Below are 19,236 nucleotides of genomic sequence, written 5' to 3'. Positions count from 1 at the left end.
TTAGGTCTGGAACAGGTCGGGGCATCTGTAGTTCAGCAAGCTTCACAAGTAATTCTTCACACTAAAGTGTAAGAATGACTCGTTAAAGAACATAGTAAGTATCCCTCTGAATTCAATTTGCAGAATTGAAAGAAAATTAAAGCCCTACAAACATTTTCCTGTGTCTTCCGTTAACTAGATTTCATATACTTAAGAGCTTCAGGTCAGTGGAGGTGGTACTTGAAGAAGTCATTTAATCAACAGTTGGGATTCGTGGGATGTTATAATAGCGGATTACTAACACTGAAGTGTTAAATCTTCGGATTGTGTTGATGTAAGCAGAGGACTGGGTTCGAAAAATGTCTGCTCCGATTTCCATCGTAGCACCTGTGCCAAAGCATTTCTCTGGCAGAGGCAGAATCCATACTGAGCCAGAACTAAAACAGCAGGGATGTGCATGCTGATAGGTAATAAAGGCACTACTGCGCTCACGTGAAGTGCAATCCTAGTAAAACTCCTATGTGAGGTAAAGTTTTAGAAATTGAGTACATGGATTTTCAGTTGACTTTTTTTTAATTCATTAAATTGCTTATGTATACAGGAAGTCAGCCTCAGTATTAAAGATTTGCTCCTATTTAAAAATCAAGTCTTGGGCCATAATTTTGCACTGACTTAAAGTTTGAATGTTAGTGGTTACCAAAGCAAGTTGCATATTTACCAGGTTCCATCAGCCAACAAAGGGAATCTTGATCCTATCACTGTTAGTAGCTATTATTTCATATCTTGTTTTAGAGGCATATAAAAATACAACACTTTTATTCAAAATGTTTTTCCTGTGAATAAATAAAGGAGGAGGTTAAAAAGATATTTCTCCATTTCCTCAATAATGAAAAATGCTGTAAGTTTTCTCACTTAGAAATACTTGTTTTCTTATTTTCAGCAGGAAGAGACAAACGGTTTGCTTTTTCTTTTTTCTTTATGCCAAACAGTGTTACAGAATCTTTTAAATTAGGTCCACTGCTAAGCATTTCAGGTAATAGTTCTATTATCAGATATTCAAAGAGTAAATTTCAGATTGTAGACGATGTTTAATTTCACTGTTCTTTTGTTCCTTAAAGCATTATTATGAGTCAACAGGACAGATGGTATTATTCTCTTTTGACAAGTTGAGAAAGAGGAGGCTGACCAAGCTTGCTATATTGAACCATGTGTATAAAATTAATATGTAATGAAGCCAGGTGTTGAACTTAGCTCTCCAGCCCTCGATTTGGAGTAATTAAAAATCAGGAGTATTGTAGGATCTGCACAGATTCAGTGGTAAAGCAGAGAACAGGATGTCTGCTCTCTTTTCACCAAACTCTTAGGACTTTCTGTGTTTGAAGGTCTATCAATCTGTTTAGTTTACATGACAAATCAGAAAATGAATTTGTGATGATTACTTTTCCCTGAAAGAATATCCCTGGTACTTTTTGCAGTTTGGTTGGCTGATATAATAAAAATGAAAGTTGGTCTTTTTCAGAGGAAAGTATACAATTACTAACGTAACGTAAACCATTATATTTTGGATGTCATACTGTTGAATGAGAAATCTATAACTTTTCATTGAATTCTTTTGCATTTTTTTCTTAATGTCCGTGTTCTGCTAAAAGCATTATTATTTTCTTTTTGTTTATGCATAAGTTCAGTGTCTTTATTACCTGACTACTACATATAGGTTATAAGCAACTTCTATAAGTGTTATGTGAATGGATATATCAGTGAAAGAGAAAATAGCTTATGCTTTAAGACTACCATCTGGAGTTGACTTTCCCAGTTTAGTAAATGAGAGAGAATTCTTTTATTTACCAGTAACCTTAGCATATATCCCTAGTTTGAAGAGAGGAGAGACAGAAGCATGATGCAATTCACGTGAAATAACCCTGATGTCACAGGTTTCCATTGTCTCTTGGAGTTCAAAAACACATTTTGCTGCTCGAATGTGTAATAGCTTGTAGTGTCTCAAATGTATATGTCTTCAAATTTATTTATAGATATCTGTGTTCTATACTTATTTGCTGCATATGTGACCTGTTGTGAGACGGTACTAAATTTCATGATTTAGTGATTAGTGATTTAAGAGTTCTGGCTCATCTAAAGTTTGGGGATATACTATATACATAATTTACACATTTAACATCTGTTCTTGATATATTAACTAGTTAATATTTGTGATTATTTAAACACATCCACACATACAACTTTGATATGTAATAGAGATGAATTTTTTTTTCCTTTATCCAAAGGTTTGCTGAGAATGGAATTTGAACCGTATGTTAGAATTTGGGCTTTGGGTAAAACTTGTGAAGAAGTTAGCATGAAGGATGAGTGTTAATTAAGTGCCATCACTACCTAGATGCTAATGGGTACTGTGGGACTAATACATGCTCTACCCTTCTCTTCCTACCCATCAGAAATAAAACATATTTGGAAGGTAGTCTAAAAGTAGTAAATGTGAAACTAGCTATAGTTTAAGTGTTCTTTGAATTGACAGCACTTTTCTTATATAGCAAAACCTCACTAGTAGACTAGTTTTCTCAAATATTCAAAAGAAACAAATACTATGAAATAGTGTTGTATATTTTATACATAATGAGTTAGTTATACTTCTTAAAGTTAGCTCACTATTTTGATAATACAAACTCCAAAGCATGTTTTTGTTATGCTTGAAAGAGTTATAAGTTATGAATAATATTTAGGATGTAACCATATGAAGTAAAGATAAATGGCAACCATAACACCAAATTTTCTGGTAAAAAGCACAGGGTTTTATAGCATTTTGTCTTCTGATTAATTTCTCATATAGCTTATGAGCTTATAACTGAAGCTCACTCCTGTATAAAATCAGATCATTTTAAGAGTAAGAAGGAAACCGAGAGATCATCTAACAGTTGTTGTTGTTTCTAAACTGGCCAGGAATACAATGACCAAACATGTGTATGGACACTGTGTTCAATGTATTTGTGTAAGAACAGGAAAAAGAATAACAATTAGCCAGAACAGAAGTAATAGCAGAAAAACACAGAGTAATAGAAGGAAAATTAACATAATTGGACAAAGCCAAAGCAGCAGATAAGAATTTGGAAGAAAGGTGTAGCCAGGGGCTGGATTCATTGTTTATTTAATATGAGATACTGATTTCTTAATAAATCTCATGTGAGTAAGTACATGATGGTATGATGCTACTTTTTGCTTTTATCTGGTTAACTCTTCAGTAGAGTAGAACACAAATCCTAAATATCTTAGTCTGGCAACTCTACTGTCACATAATAATAATTGTTAGTGTCCATCTATAGTAGTCTCAGTGAACAGTAAAATGCTAATCAGCACTAAAATAAGCTCTGTAACTCCAGATTCTGAGCAGAGGAAAATAATAGGTGGAACCCTGAACCACAAAATCAGAGATTTATTTTTATAAGTTTAGTAACTCAGTAGTAGACTAAATACGAACAGAAGAATTGGATGGTATTTGAAGAATTGCCTGGTTTGGTGGTGGTGATGGTGGTGGTGGTAGTCGGTCTTCTCACCCGAATAACAGATGAAGCTAGTGCCTTCCCTGGAGAAAGAGGAAGAACTACCCCATCTACCCCCTTGTTTTCCTTTTACCTAATCTTTTCTGTACAGTTGTTGAATACAACCATTTTTTAGATAATTCTAGATATATTTATCAAGTGTCTGATTATTATTTGTTGTATTTATCAAGTGCTTTAACAATACCTGTGATTTCCAACAAGAAGGATGATGAAATTGTCTTAAAATTTCTTTACAGATGAAGAAGGCAGTCAAGATGAATCCTTAGATTCCAAGGTGTGTACTAAAATTTGCATTGGCCAGTATTTGATGCCCAATTTAAAAGCATGAATTATGTGTCTTAGAAAGGATATGAAATCTATCTTTTGAGCAACAGAATTGGATTAAGAAAAAAAAAAAAAGAAAAACATAGCGGGTATCAATACACTAGTTCTTCTGGGGGGGAAATCACTGACCTGTAGGAGACAGAATAATAAATATTTTCATTCAGAGTGTTGGTTATTAGGTTTAATTTTAACTCGAATGTGCTGTGTGTGTAAGAGCCTGAAGGCAGTAACATTCTTACTGCCTAGTGAGAGATTGATTTTATTCCTTTTTTTAATTTTTAGTTTTTTTTAATTTTGAAGACGTAACCTCTGCCATTTGTTTCCACTTCTATCAATTTTTATAAATCTGTAGAGTTAATACATTTAAATTGTTTGGTTGAGTGAATAAGGCTGATGATGTATCCAAGGAGACCATTCAGTTATGATCTCTGATCTCTGGATTTGAGGGAATATAGATAAGAAACAGAAAGTTGTAGTACAGGGCTATCATAAGGGAAAGTATAAGCTATGTTGGGAGTTGTAAGGGACCCTAATCCAGGCTTCAGGAGTTAAGGAATGCTTCCTGGGGGAAATAACATCTAAGTTGAAATTGGAAGAAAGAGTCAGGTTAGGCAAGTGGTGAAGGCATGTGATGAACACATACCAGACTTTAGAGAGATGAGCCAAGTATGGCACATTCACAGCTGAAGGAGATATATCTGGATTAGTAAAAGTAATGGTCAAATTGGGTGGGAGACACTCCTGATACTTTTTGAAAACTAAAAATATTTTATATTTTCAGACTTCTTTGCCATCAGATGAGTCGGTAAAGGACCACAACACAGCAGGCAGAGTAGTTGCTGGTCAGATATTTCTTGATTCCGAAGAATCAGAATTAGAATCACCAGTTCAAGAAGAGGAAGACAGCCTCAGGAGCCAAGAAGGGGAAAGTGTTGCAGAAGAGATCAGCTTTCTAGAATCTCCGAATCCAGAAAACAAGGACTATGAAGAACCAACGAAAGTACGGAAACAAGGTAGTCTGGACATTTTCCTTGCTTTTGCCTAATTTAGGAAGGAGACAACTGAAATTTTAAACAAATGTAGAAAGATGCAGAAGTCTGGTTTTATTGACTGTGAACCACATATAATGTGTAGAGTGTAATAGTTTATGATTTTCTAGATTTTTATATATCAGAGTTATTCACAACAGTTTTGACCCAAGTTACATAAGCTGAATTTGATAATCAAAATTGCATTTGTATTATATTAATATCCTAACATCCTCTTTTTGTACTCCAGTATGTAATTATGTCCCCAAGTGGTACACAAAATGGAAACTCAAGAAAGATTATCTAATATGCTGCTCTGGTTATTTTCAGAATTGTGTTAGGATTTTTACTACAATAACCTTCCCAATCACCCTAGGAAATTGATGTAGGTGTTTATCTAACTGAAGCTTACATAAACTTTGATCCCCTTCTAACTTTTACCTTCTTGACACCCTCTGTTTTTAAATTTAAAACTTGCTCTTTCTCACACTTAGAGTGTGCTAAATAGCTATCTTTGTAAGAATTAATTATTAATCCACTCCGCCCTGTCCCACCAACCTTCTGTTATTTTGTTTATTATTTCAAAGATCACTACGATACCCACTTATTACTCTGTTACTAGCCACTTTTGGAAATTGATCCAGATTTTACCTTTCAAAAATATAATCTTTTTTCAAAATTAGAATTTTTTTTATTACAAATATCCATACCCATGAATAGAAAAACCATGTCTAAAAAAATTAAAAGTACCTTAATCCCATCAGCTAGACAACACAGCTGTTAACATGATGGAGAAAATTCTTTTCAGGCTCTTCTCTAAATGTATAGTTTTAAGAAGACTAAATTGGGTCAAAATGTATATGCTATTTTACAGCCTGCGTTTCGTGCTTAACAGTTTGTCTTGAACATTTTCCCCTATCATTTAGTATTCTTTTACAATTTTATGGCTATAAAAAAATTTTACAGGTAGGAGCACCTGGCTGGCTAATTCGGAGGAGCATGCGACTCTTGATCTTGGGGTCATGAGTCCAAGCCCCACGGTGGACATAGAGATTACTTAAGTAAATAAAACTTTAAAAATTTACATGTAAATATACCATAAATTAGAAATAGATTGTTTACAATTTTTTTTACAAAATTTTTTTTTTTTTTGCTGAGAGATCATTTTAGATGTATCCTTGTGCACATCTATGAAAATTTTCTGAGAATTAGTTTTTTAAAGTAAAATTGCTGGACTGAATGTAAAATTTTAAAAGACATTTGATCCCATACTGTTAAATTGTTCTTCAGAAAAGTAATTCTGCTTACTTCCTTTGAAACGACTCCTTTTCCTGCGCCTCAGCCAAGTATGTATTACCATTTTTAAATTTTTGCCAAATATTATAGTTTAATTCGTTCTTTTTTATTTTTTTATAAGGGAGACTTCAAAATGTGCACAAAAGTGGAGGGTGTAATGACCCCCTTGCCCATCACCCAGGGTCAGCGGCCATCCACACTCTTACTCTTGCTGCATCTCTGCCACCCCATACGAATCTACTCTTTTCTTTCTTAGAGTATTTACAGCAAATTCCATGTTATTTCACCTGTGTATGTATCTCTAAAAATACGGCTTTTTTCCCCCAACAAAATCACAGTGGTATTTTAACACCCACAAAATTAACGATTATTCTTTAATCACCCAATCCCCAGTCTCTCTGCAGTTTTCCCTGTTGGTTCAGATATCTTTTTAGAACTGATTTGTTTGAGTTAGTATCCACACTAAGATCTTAGGTTTTTCTTAATCTATAACAGTTCTCTATCCCTTGTTTTTTATTTCATTTTATTTGGTAAAGAAATAATGTCCTTTGTGCTATCCAGTTTCCCACATGTACATCTGACTGATCATATCCTTGTAATGTCATTGAACTTGTTCCACCATCTGCTGTCTAGTCTGTAAACTGGAAGTTAACTCTAGAGGCTGAGTAGATTTAGCTCTGGTTTTTCATTGAGATTATCTCATAGAGTACTGTGTACTTCCTATTACATTACATCCGGAGGCATGTAGAGTATCTGTTTGTCCCACTTCTAGTAATTGATCAGTGAAGCTGGGTGGTGTCAGTCTGATCCAGCCATTCAGAAGTTCCTCACTGACCTTTCACCTAGAGATTGTGACAACCGTTTTGCTTGTTGTCTGGACCCATTATTTCAGTAGGAATTGCAAAGTGATGGCTTTCTAATGTATAATTTCTCCTGCATTTGTTACCTGGGATTATTTTATAAAGAAAAACTTTCCCTCGTCAACTAATTCGTTACCCTGAAACACAGTCCTTACAAGCAGGATAGATGCTTGGTTCTTTCCCTTGAAATATTTTCAAATAATTTGGTGCTCTAGCAACCTCCAAAGGAGGCCAGTAAGTACATTTTTGTTTGTTTGTTTCTGTTTGCTTTGCTTCTGAGCATCATTCCAGATCCATGGGTTTCACATATGTTTGCTTCACGCAATTGCAGTCCTTCTTTTTCATTGCTCACGTTATCCCATTTTTGCATACCGAGAGTCCCTTTAAGTCCATTCTTTTGGACTAATCATAGGTGACTTTTTTTTGTCTCTTTTTTTTTAATGTTTTTTTTTTTTTTGATGTAGTGTTCCATGATTCATTGTTTGCGTATAACACCCAGTGCTCCATTCAATACGTGACATCTTTAATACCCATCACCAGGCTAACCCATACCCCCACCCCCCTCCCCTCTAGAACCCTCAGTTTGTTTCTCAGAGTCCACAGTCTCTCATGGTTTGTCTCCCTCTCCGATTTCTTCCCCCCCTTCATTTTTCCCTTCCTACTATCTTCTTTTTTTTTTTTTTAACATATAATGTATTATTTGTTTCAGAGGTACAGGTCTGTGATCCATCAGTCTTACACAATTCACAGCACTCACCATAGCACATACCCTCCCCAATGTCTATCACCCAGCCACCCCATCCCTCCCAGCCCCCACCACTCCAGCAACCCTCAGTTTGTTTCCTGAGATTAAGAATTCCTCATATCAGTGAGAACATATGATACATGTTTTTCTCTGATTGACTTATTTCGCTTAGCATAATATCGTAGGTGACTTTTAAACTTGTTTCTTTTTAGGCAAGATGGGATGTCTTAAATTCATCTTACAAATTTCCTAACCCAGAAATGAATCAGCCATTTCTCAAAAAAAAACCCAAAACACCCAAATTCCTTTTAGTGGGAAATTGCATTTAGACACTACAATCTAGGCACCAGGGACATGCATTGCAACTGACTTGTCAGTACTGGTCACTCTTTTTGGTGAATACGGTTAGGAAATGTATCATTCATCCTGGTTCTTCCAGTTCGAATTAAATATTGTGAGAAAACCCAGTAGGTCAGATTGACAAATTGTGAACTCAGAAGACTCAGAGATCTTACCCAGTACCAAACTTGACTAATATCTTCAGAGATATAATTATCACAAGACACAGGTAAAATGTCGAAAGTCCGTGACTGCCAGGGCTACTCCCAGGTCCTGCTTACGTCAGTTAGGATGCACCCTGGCCCATATTACATATGAGGCCTCTAAATGATGCATATGGAATGTCACTTCCATGAAAGGGAGCTATTTCCATTACGAATTATCTCCAGTTTATTCCCTGATAATTGTATAGCTTGTGTGATATTTTCTAGGAAGTCATTCCTCATAAATACATACATCCCAGGTTTATGTACGGTGAGCAGTCTAGACACACCACATCCAACCTGCTAAAGCGTTCTCCATAGGTAAGGAGAACCCCCCTGGGAGTAAATACCTTTAGATGTTTGTGAGGAGGTCTTTGATCAGCATGTTTCTAACATGATTTGATCATGTCACCTCTGTTTATATATAACATAAGTTACATATGCATGGCTTTAAGTTTGTGCAGTCCCAACTACATTAGAATTGGGTACTATGACAGTTACTTCTAGACTTGCTTCCTTTATTGGCCTCTCATCCATATCTCTGCCATATTGATCTTCCTAAAACCCAGATTTGATCCATAACTCCCCTATTTACAGCCCTTCATTATCTCCCTATTTGCCTGTGAGATGAAGCACAAACTCCTTAGCATGATTCCCAAAGCCTTCCGTGTGCGGCATGCCTGCTGGCCTCTGTGACTTCATCTCCCGCAGCTCTGCCCAAGACCCTCTTACAGCTATATCAGACTCTTCACCAATCTTCAAATACACCATGCAGTTTATGCCTCTAGGTCTTTGTACAAGTTCTTCCTGCTGTTTGGAATACCTTCCTCAACCCTTTGCCCAAGGTTATCATATTTCTACTCATCCTTAAAGATGAACGTAAGTTTCTCCTTTCTGAAGCAGATCTGAACCACCCAAGGGCAGTTGAAGAGTCTCATGTCTTTAAGAACTTCCTGCTTGGTGTCCCTGCTTTCCCCTTTTCCCCCCTTATGGCAGTTCTCTTAGCAGCAGCCAGACCAGTGTTCCTTCCTGTTCAGAGCCTCCAGTGGCTTCCTGTCACATTCAGAATAAAATCTAAATAAGGCCTTACATGATCAAGTGCTTCCTGTCTCTCTGATATCTTCTGCCACTTCCCTTCACTCACATGACTCCAGCCACACTTGCCTTCTTGCTGTTTGTTGACTGTTTCACACTTATTTCCAACTGTGTCTGGGATCCCCAGGACCACACCTGCAGCTCGATGATTCTCCATGAGACTCGCAGGACTGAGCATATAGTCATATTTAGGGCTATGATTTATTACGGCAAAAGAACACAAAGCAAAATCAATAAAGAGAAAGATACATGGGTGAAGTCTGGGGAAAACTGGATGCAAGCTTCCAAAGTTCCTCTCTCTGGGGAGTCACACAGAACATATTTAATTTCCCCAGTAACAAGTTGTGACAACACATGTGACATGCTATCTACCAGGGAAATCGATTAGAGACCTAATACCTGGAGTCATTGTAGGGGACTGGTCATGTAGGCAGTCTGTGCCTAGCACATACCAAAATTGCAGACTTGCTCAAGGAAAGCAGGTGTTGACCATAAACCATATTGTTTGTACAGTTGGGATGAGTCACTCATAACAGGGTAGTGGGAACCCTTCCAAAATCTTAAGTTCCCAGACACCAGCCAAGGGCTAACCTAATAAGCCTTTTCAAGGACAGAAGTTTAAGCCTGCTATGTGAACTCTTCTCTGCACAGTCTACCCCTTTGGTCATTGGCCATCTTGTCTTTATGGCAAAGTTACTCTCAGTAAGACCCGGACAATAGAATGAGACCAATCTGCAGTATTGATTTCAGTTTTGCCCTTCATGAGTCCTGCACTTAGCCAGTTAACAAGTCCCATTAATCATAAAGGCCAGATGGCTTCCTCCTTAAATATCTATATTAACCTTTTTTACCTAGCCTTAAGCCATCAGTTCAGGCCCAGCACAACAGGCCAGTAAGTTGAAGCTGAGGCAGTGTTGTGATAGGGTGCACATACAGAACTATAGTCCCAGAGGGCACGTGTGGTAACCCTGGAAACAAAGAGTTTACCATCATTGGGGCGACCCAAGCAAGACATAGGTTAAGCAGGATGATGTGGCCTCCTGCCATGGGCATCTTGTCCTAGGGTTTCCAATCCAAGTAATTTAGTTCAGTTTTTAGTGTCAGAGGGACTGCCAGTCAGTTCCAAACAGTTTTGTTGTCTGTGTGACACCAGTTCATCCACCTCATGAGTGTGGACAACATCTGGAGGTTTTCTGCATGGCAAGTGCAGGGGCTGGGCCACCTCCTGCTGCCTCATAGTCAGCCCTGTCTGGTATGAGCACAGGCTCCGCAGTCTGAATGCAGAGCACTCTCAACAGCTCAGAAAGGTGCATGGAGAGTTTTCCTTCAGGAAGGGGAAGAAGCTTCCAGAAGTAGTTTCAAAAAACACCATCATTTCTTCTCCCCTCACTCGTGCCTCTCCAGATGCGGGGGTTTCAGTTTATTTTCCTTGGTTGTTACAAAATCAGTATTTACATTCAGTAATCATAATTTTTTATTTTCTCAGTCATCCCCTACTCTCATCCAGACCTTTTGCTTGGAGGGGTTCTGTATAAGAGAGGCAAAACATCTTCACAGATAAGCATTTTTATACAGCTGAACCAGAAAAACATCATGTTCAAAAATTGGTCAGGACAAAAGTCCTGAATTTTCAAAAAATTTCAAAATGGGTTTACGTCACCTCCCACCTCTTCCACCCTGATCACTTATCCAGTAAGCGGCCTAGAAAAGATCAGCCCCCTCGGAGGACAGCTGCATTGAATAATCAGATTGCACTAAGGCGTGTGCATAAGAGAGAGAGGTGAGGGAAGCAGTCAGGTAATCAGTCCCTTGTTGGAGATGGCATCTTATCAGGAGAGCCAGGCACAAGTTAAGACCTGCTCCACAGGGGCTGGAAGTCCCTCTGTCACTTGACCTGTCAGGAGCAAATAGAGGATCACAGTCCCTGTGATGTATCCTCTCCCAAAGGACAGCTTCGGACAATAGTCACAAGTTAAGAATGTGGTCAGTCTCTGTATCAGAAATACACAGCCAGTCAGCAGCTTGATTTCAGGTGGTCCCATCAGAGAACAAGCCCTTTCCTATGAACATTTGTCTGTGACCCAGACAATCCAGCCAGGCATTCACGATTTTCCTCACAGTATGGGGCCCCACAGAGAGGTGGCCTGATGTGCAGAGGCCACGGCGTCTGAGTTCTGTTTATTGAGCCTATGGCTGCTCTCGGTTAGGTCCAGCTCATACCGAGGCTGGAAGCCTGTCCCAGGTAGCATCAGGTTTTAGCTTCGAATCAAGTTCAAGCAAATAGGATCTGTGAATTCAGTAATTTAAAGAAGCCAGAGGCTTTTTTTTCAGCAGCAAAGGTGCTGCAGGGCCAGAAACTCCAAGTAGCATGCAAGGCCGTGCCATACCTTTTGTCTTGTCAGTCTTGGGCTCGCACTACCGTACACAAGCTTTCTCTTTCTGTCTGTCTGTCTCTCTCTCTTCCTCCCTCCCTACACACACATATGCACGCACGCGCACATACACACAGGCATGCACATCAGGCTGTAAGGTCAGACCTCTACCTTCAGAAGCACTCACTAGACAACTAAAACCTACTCTTTAGAGCTTCAAAAGTGTGTTTCCACCTGTAGATCACCTTTTTCTTATTGTCTGCCTTTTTACAGAGACTCCACTAAGCAAACATCCATATTTTCTATAGCAAAACCCAGGAATTACAGAGACTTGTTCTGTTTCCAATACTCAAGCATTTAAATTCCAACCCGCCCACTGGTGGCAAAAAGCAAGGAAGTTTGTCCCACTAACACATTTCTTTTTTGCGGCTTCCCCTGATCAGGATGATTCCTCAGGCATGTATGGAATTATAAGCATTTAACATTATGTACCAATTTTTATCATGCATCCAGTTGTGATAGCCACGAAATACAAAGCCACTAAAAGAATCCTTTTTTTTTTTTCTTATTGCAAATTTACTTGAACTGCCAGGAAGTAAATTCATCATTTGTTAACGTTACAGCTACCAGGGAAGATCCTGGCTGGAATGCAGGGGAGGAAGGGGAGTGGGGGAGGCCATGGCAAGAGCAGCTAGACTGAAAAAAAAAAACTGCTGGAGTGCAGCCTTCTTCCCTTTTCTTTCTGCTTTATCTAAAATTTTGCTTCAGCCCTCGTGATGTGGGAAGCAAAGGCAAAAGAAAAATTAAATTTCCTTACTACTTAACAGCCCATTCACAAGCCCTTAAGACAGGCAGAGTGACATTCTTCTAGGAACTCAGCTGTCTTGATCTTAATACTTTGCTAAGGGCAAAAGGCAATCTTAGCCCAACCCTCCAGGATCCTGTAAGTCTACTTTAACATTTAAAAATTCCTTTGGAAACTTCCTTTATCTCTATCCCTCAAGATACCTGTTGGCAATCATCTCCCAAGCATATGGCCCACCGATATACATCGGAAGGGTCTCATGACTAAGGTTTTATTAGACAGTAATAAATGACCTTTTCCCTACAATAGCTAGCCCCCTCAAGGTCCTGGAAACATTGCTTCCAAAATTCCTTAGAGACTTAGGCTATCCCTAACCCCCCCACCCAACTTGAAAGTTGGGCTGTAATCAGGCACTCCTCATAATGCCAGTGCAGCTCTTTCCTGTCCTGTCCTGTCCCCGTGCTTTAATAAAACCACCTTTTTGCACCAAAGACGTCTCAAGAATTCTTTCTTGGCTGTCGGCCCCGAACCCCAACATCATTTCTACATCATTAGGACCTAGTTTTACTCCCCTTACCCCCATGCTGCCCTTCTACCTCACTTGGAGGAGAGAGCACTGTAAATTTATAACATTTTTGGCCCATTCACCTTTGGGAATTTGGAGGCCCTTTCTCCTATCTGGAGGAGAAAATAAAACCCAAAGACATCACTTTAGCCACTATGGCCAAAAGCAACTAGCCTGCTCTCCCAGAGTTGGATCTGTCATTTTCAGGTTCCACAGGTAACTTTTACCTCTCACAACAGTTAGCAACTCAGCTGCTGCTGCATACCGTGGATGACCCTGTAACTAGCTGGCCACCGAAGATTCATCATACCCTGTCCCCTGCCCTTCCTTTCCCAAACAGTAATTTCACCATGAGTCAGGGTCATCCTAGCTAATCCTACTTCTGATGCCAACTGACTTCAGGGGTCCCCAAGACCTCCCCAGGGTCCATGATTTGCTGGGAGGACTCAGCATGGAGTTGTACTCACAGCTTTGGGTTATCGTAGCAAAAGGATACAAAGCAAAATCAGCATGGGGCAAAGTGCAAAGGACACAAAATGCAAGTTTCCAGCAGTCCTCTTCCAGGGAATCATAGAGGATGTACTTAATTCCCTTAGCACATGTGACAACACATGGGAAATGTTATCTTCTAGGGAAGCTCATTAGAGACCCAGTGCTTGGAGTTTTTAATGAAGACTAGTCATATAATCACTCTCAGCCTGGCATGTACCAAAATTGCAGGCCCCCAGAAGGAAAACACATGTTGAAGGTAAACCACATTGTACAGTTTAGGCACAATGAGTCACTACTCTTAGGGTAGTGGGAACCCTCCCAAAATGTAAGTTCCCAGATTCTAGCCAAGGGCCCACTTTTCAAAGGATTAACAGCTATGCCTGTGATTACTGTTTTCTGCACATCATCCCAGTAAACTTTTTTTGAAAATTAATGAATAAATGGCCATTAGGAGGGGAAATTATTACATTGTGGTGTTTCCTATGTAGAATACTCATAGTTGTTTTAAAAGGGACATTATTATTGCAGATAACAAAACCCATCAAATAGTGGCAAAAACAGAGGTTTATTTTGGTTCCATAGTTCAGGACTCTTGCCATCAAGGACTCCAGCTCCTTTCTCTCCTATTCAGTCTCCTTAGTAAATTAGCTTCATCTTCATGTTTGTTCCATGTGGTCACACCTGGTGATGGCTGTGCCTCCAGGTCCTGGGTTTTCAGGAAGAACTGATACCTGCATCAGAAGGGCAGAAGCCTCCCGCAGGAGTCACTAGTAAAACTACCAAGACAATCACTTAACCATCCCTAGCTCTACAGAAGGTGAGGAAAGGGTTAAGAATTGACAGCCAATCTGCAGTCCGCCACCTGGAACAATGATAGTGTTAAGTGAAATGTCACACTGCAAATAATTCACTTAGTATGATCCTTGTATTGGTCAGGGTTCTCCAGAGAAAGAGAACCAAAGGCTGTCTGCTGGCAGAATTACTTCTTGGTCAAGGGAGGTCAGTCTTCGTTCTGTTAGGCCTTCAACTAATTGAATGAGGCCCGCCCACATTATGGAGGGTAATCTGCTTTACTCAGAGTCCATTGATTTAAATGCTAATATCCTCCCCAAACACCTTCACAGAAACATCTGGAATAATGTTTGACCAAATATCTGGGCACTGTGGCCCAGCCAAGTTGATACAATTAACCATCACAGGTCCGTTTTGTGAAAGAAAAGCCTTTTTTTTTTTCCATATATTTGCAAGTGAGAAGAAAAATTAACTACTTTTTTACTAACAGTCGTTACCTCAGGAGAAAAAAGGGAATTTGTGGTGGTAGCTAAAGATGACAGTAATTTTTCTTTAATTTTGTATACTTTCCTATTGCTTGGATTGTCTTTGCTACAATAAACACGTTATCCAGATAGTCATGAAAAATTAAGTCAAATAATGAGCCTCTTGCTCTATTTTGAGTAGCACAAAAGGAACTGAGTTTAAACTTAACTAAATCATGCTTAAATTGGGTTCTGAAATAAGCAAGTTGGTTGAGTAATAAGATGGCATTGCTACCTCACTGTCACTCGCATGGGGGTGGCTGGGAATAAACAAACCTTAATTTAGTGATGAGATTTAACAAGATAAATGGTTAAGGAAACAGGCCATTCCCTATAACAGGTGCTGACTTTAATGAAAAGATCTTGTTGTTGTTTCTTTTATTTTGTATGGTTGTACAAGAAATTATTTGTGCAAGAAAACTCCTTTAGGAGACCATCCTTGTGGAAAAGTACCCCACCAGGGGCATTTGAAACTCTAAGAACAGTCTTTAAAGCCATTATTCAGAGAAGCTCACTCTTCTTAAATAGCAGTTTTCCTGAGCAAGTTTCACTGTGTCTGGTTTCTGATAGTGCCTGTCACGTAAGTGTCATGAAGCTTGTCACTTTCTTCTGGGCACATGGGCCAGTGCTTGCTTCTGTTTCTACTTTAAAATGATTAGTTATTTCTCACAGAGAGAAGTGAGCTTGTAAACTCTGATCTTAATGTTTGTTCATTCTCCATATTACTACATTTCACTCTTCTTCTGAAAATTAGGTTTTATTCCTTAAAGCAAGGCCTCCCTGCATTTAGTCTGCTTGTTTCTCCTTCCTTCCCTCATATTTTCTCAACTGTAGTTAGTAATTCTCAGCACTGAGTGAAAGTAATCTCTTGTAGCAAATTACATAACATTGGTATCTTCCCAAAGAGATTGCTATCCCATATTTCCACAATAAGTATCTCTTTATTTGGCCTATACCATTTGCTTTATCTCAGGTATAGTTTACTTTGAATCATCTGTTCTTATGTTTTGTTCTTAAAACTTTGGGGATTTTTGCTGATGGTTGGTTGGTTGAGCTTTTATCTTGGTGTTGACTAAAATTGATGAACGCTATATGACAGTTGGTGAGGTTGATAGCTTTTTAACATTAAATGATTGTATTTCAACTATTTTCTACGACAAATACATTTTACTAAAATGTTACTTACCATTGTATGTTTAGAAGTACAAAATTGCTTCAAACAAGCAGCGTGATTAAGTAGTTTTCTTATTAACAGAACACTCACCTAAACTTAGAGGTACAATATCAGACTTTATTGGCAGTGTAAAAGCTGCTAAGATGAGAAATTTGCAAAGCTAATTAGTCCCTTGCCTTTGTTTTTATGGATCATGAAGTTGACTTTTTGGGTTTTTTTTTTTTTTTTTTGACCTTACCATTAGAAAATGAGGAAAAGATAGTGTCACAATTCCCAGGACATTTCATTCAGTTCATATGGCAACGTTTACGCTGTTCCCTCTCTCTTGGATTCTTTCCATAGCATCAGACATGCTGTAATAGCTTATATTTTAAAAACCAAAACCCCCTCCAGCAACCACCCAACTTCCCTACACCCCTTTAATATTACCGCTCTTTGAAGGAGTTGTCTGTATTCACTAATTTCACTTCCTCTCTTCCCATTCTCTCATCCAGCTCTCAGGATGCTCTGGTCCCCTCAAGACCTCTAAATCCACTCTGCTCCAGTCACATTCTCTTTGCTGAATACTTGGTCAGTTCTTGTTCCTCATCTTTCTGACCTCTCACATATTTTTTCCTACTCTGAAGATGCTTTCATCACTTAGCTGTTGGCTTTCTGGAATCTGCCAGATCTTGAAATACAAGGCTTCCTGACACCCAGTCTTTTGATCCTCTGCTCCCATCTATACCAGGTTTCTGTGTAATGGCTGCACTGTAGCTGATTTAACCAGTCTCCTGTTGACAGACCTTTGAGTGTTTGTTGGTTTTATGTCTTTATACACAAATACAGTCTTACACATATCTCTTTGTATCCTTATGGGAGCATTTCTACAAGTTAAATATCTTAGAAGTGGAAAAATATGATCCAAAGTATGGACGGTATAAATTCTAATAGGTATTCCTAAGGGTCCCTCTTTAAGAGGTTGTACTAATTGATACTCCTACCAGCAGTATGAAAGTCCCCATTTACCTATAATCTGGCCAGCAGTGAATAACTTCAGGTTTGGGGTTGTTGTTTGGGTTGTCCTTTTTTTTTTTTTTTTTTTTTTTTTTTAACTTTTTCTAGCTTTCCTGGATGATTTTTACTAACTTTGCAAGAGCAATTCTTTACTAGTTTAAATATAAAGTGGTCTGTTAATTATTACAAATTCTCATATAACATAAGTTATAAAAATCTTACTGTCAGGGTTTAAATAGATTGTGGTATTGTGTCATTATTGCAGGGTCAAAATATGATTCCTTATCTAGAACTGTGAGTTTTTACAGGAAGGTGCAAAATTGAGTTAATGACACATTTTTCTCCCTTTCATTTTTAGAGTCAGGTTTGACTGCTGGCTATCATGAACTTAAATTGCATAATCAGTCAGCTTCATTGTGCCAGAGCAGTGATTACCATGGTTTTTAAAGCTGGTACTATTTTTGTGGCAGTTTTTAAAAAGATAGCTTTGAAATTCTTGCAGAATTTCTCCATGAAAAGAAAATTGAAATTAACACTATTGTGAGGACTATCTACTTGAGATAATTGACTTGGAACTGGCAAGTCAAAGTCAGTAACTTTTAGAAGACTTTAAAACAAGTTTAAAAGGCAGTAGTAATTTCCCTGTTGTGATTTTGCTTGGAGAAGATACCTGAGAGATACAAATTGTCTTTCTAGTTACTTACTAATAAACACATTCTTTAGACCAAGATTCACTCTCACTAAATTGGTGAACCATGGCACCCTGGGGGTTCTTCCCACTTAAGTTAGTGCTGAATCAGTAGTAGGTTAAAACCTTTTGTTGCCAAAAACCTTTGCATTCTTTCCAGTTTCTTTGCTGCTGTATAGTTCCATCACATGAAAGAGAATCCTTGTATTTGCACCACTTAGAAAGTTTTCGCAAACTAGGATTCTTACGGCAAGCTATTTGTTTTTAAGACAAAAATTTCTGTTATCAAAAAAAAAAAAAAAATTGGGGCACGTGCGTGGCTCAGTCGTTAAGCGTCTGCCTTCAGCTCAGGTCATGATCCCAGTCCTGGGATCGAACCCCGCATCGAATCGGGCTCCCTGCTCAGTGGGAAGCCTGCTTCTCCCTCTCCCACTTCCCCTGCTTGTGTTCCTTCTCTCGCTGTGTCTTTCTCTGATAAATAAATAAAATCTTTAAAAAAAAATCAAATATTCTTTTAAACTATTATATTTTAATTTGAAATTCAGGTTTACAAACTGCTATTTTACAGGTACTATTTTTCTCAAGCAAACCTGAATCTAGTAGCAGTGCATAGGAGAGCCGTTTTTCAAACTCTGTAGTTAAAATGACCCCTCTGAGGTGGTTGCTAAAGGGTACTTTGCTTTTTTGTACTAAAGATCGTTTCTTATAAACATAGACAAATCAAAGTATGCCTCTTCTGGTCAGTGATTACCAGGATGGTGAATGACATTTACCTGGTGGCAAACAGTTTGAAATTAATTTTGCCTTTCATAACTTACTGAAAATAGTTTTCAAATTAGTATGAGTTCTTCTTTGCACGGGCAAGAAGGAGTGTCCATTTCCTGCGCTTTCAGAGCAGGAGCTCCTGTGATAGTCGCAGTGTCATCTCTTGAAGGCCTATTACCTTACGTGGCAGACACCATGGTGGGTCCTTTAGGTGTACTATTTCAGTTCATCTTTGTGAGTAACGCTCTGCAGCAAGGACTCTTATCCCTATTTGTAGATAAGGAAGTTATCTGTAGATAATTTTACAGGTAAGGGGAGAGATTAAGGAATTTGCTCAAAGTGTACAGCTAGTAAGTGGTAGGGTTTGAATCAGGCATTCTGTCTCCAGAATCTGTACTCTTAATCACTAAGCTCTGCTGCCTGATTACATTCTCCATGTAAAAGCAACCCGTGGAAGTTGACATGTACTCACACTTAACCGTGTATGGTTCTGGGCTCAACAGTGGCCCTCTGGTCTTCTCATGTACTTCTCACTTGGTATTCTTATGTGTACTCTTGGCTTCCAGTCTGTGAACTGGAGAACTTCCTCTTTGACCACAGCTGAAAAGATGTCTAAGACATCTTG

General features: G+C 38.6%; 1 protein-coding gene across 1 annotated transcript in view; it reads left to right on the top strand.

The window, feature by feature from the left end:
- SEL1L (SEL1L adaptor subunit of SYVN1 ubiquitin ligase) overlaps window positions 1–19,236 on the top strand; it is a 56,566-nt gene that overhangs the window by 1,583 nt on the left and 35,747 nt on the right. Inside the window, exons 2-3 of the mRNA XM_036080167.2 lie at window positions 3,785–3,822; window positions 4,654–4,885. Of these exons, the coding sequence (XP_035936060.1) occupies window positions 3,785–3,822; window positions 4,654–4,885 (270 nt within the window). The remainder of the gene's footprint in view (window positions 1–3,784; window positions 3,823–4,653; window positions 4,886–19,236) is intronic.

Source organism: Halichoerus grypus, chromosome 8, assembly GCF_964656455.1.
Source record: "Halichoerus grypus chromosome 8, mHalGry1.hap1.1, whole genome shotgun sequence".
Taxonomy (NCBI): domain Eukaryota; kingdom Metazoa; phylum Chordata; class Mammalia; order Carnivora; family Phocidae; genus Halichoerus; species Halichoerus grypus.
This window is presented reverse-complemented; position numbering and strand designations above follow the sequence as displayed.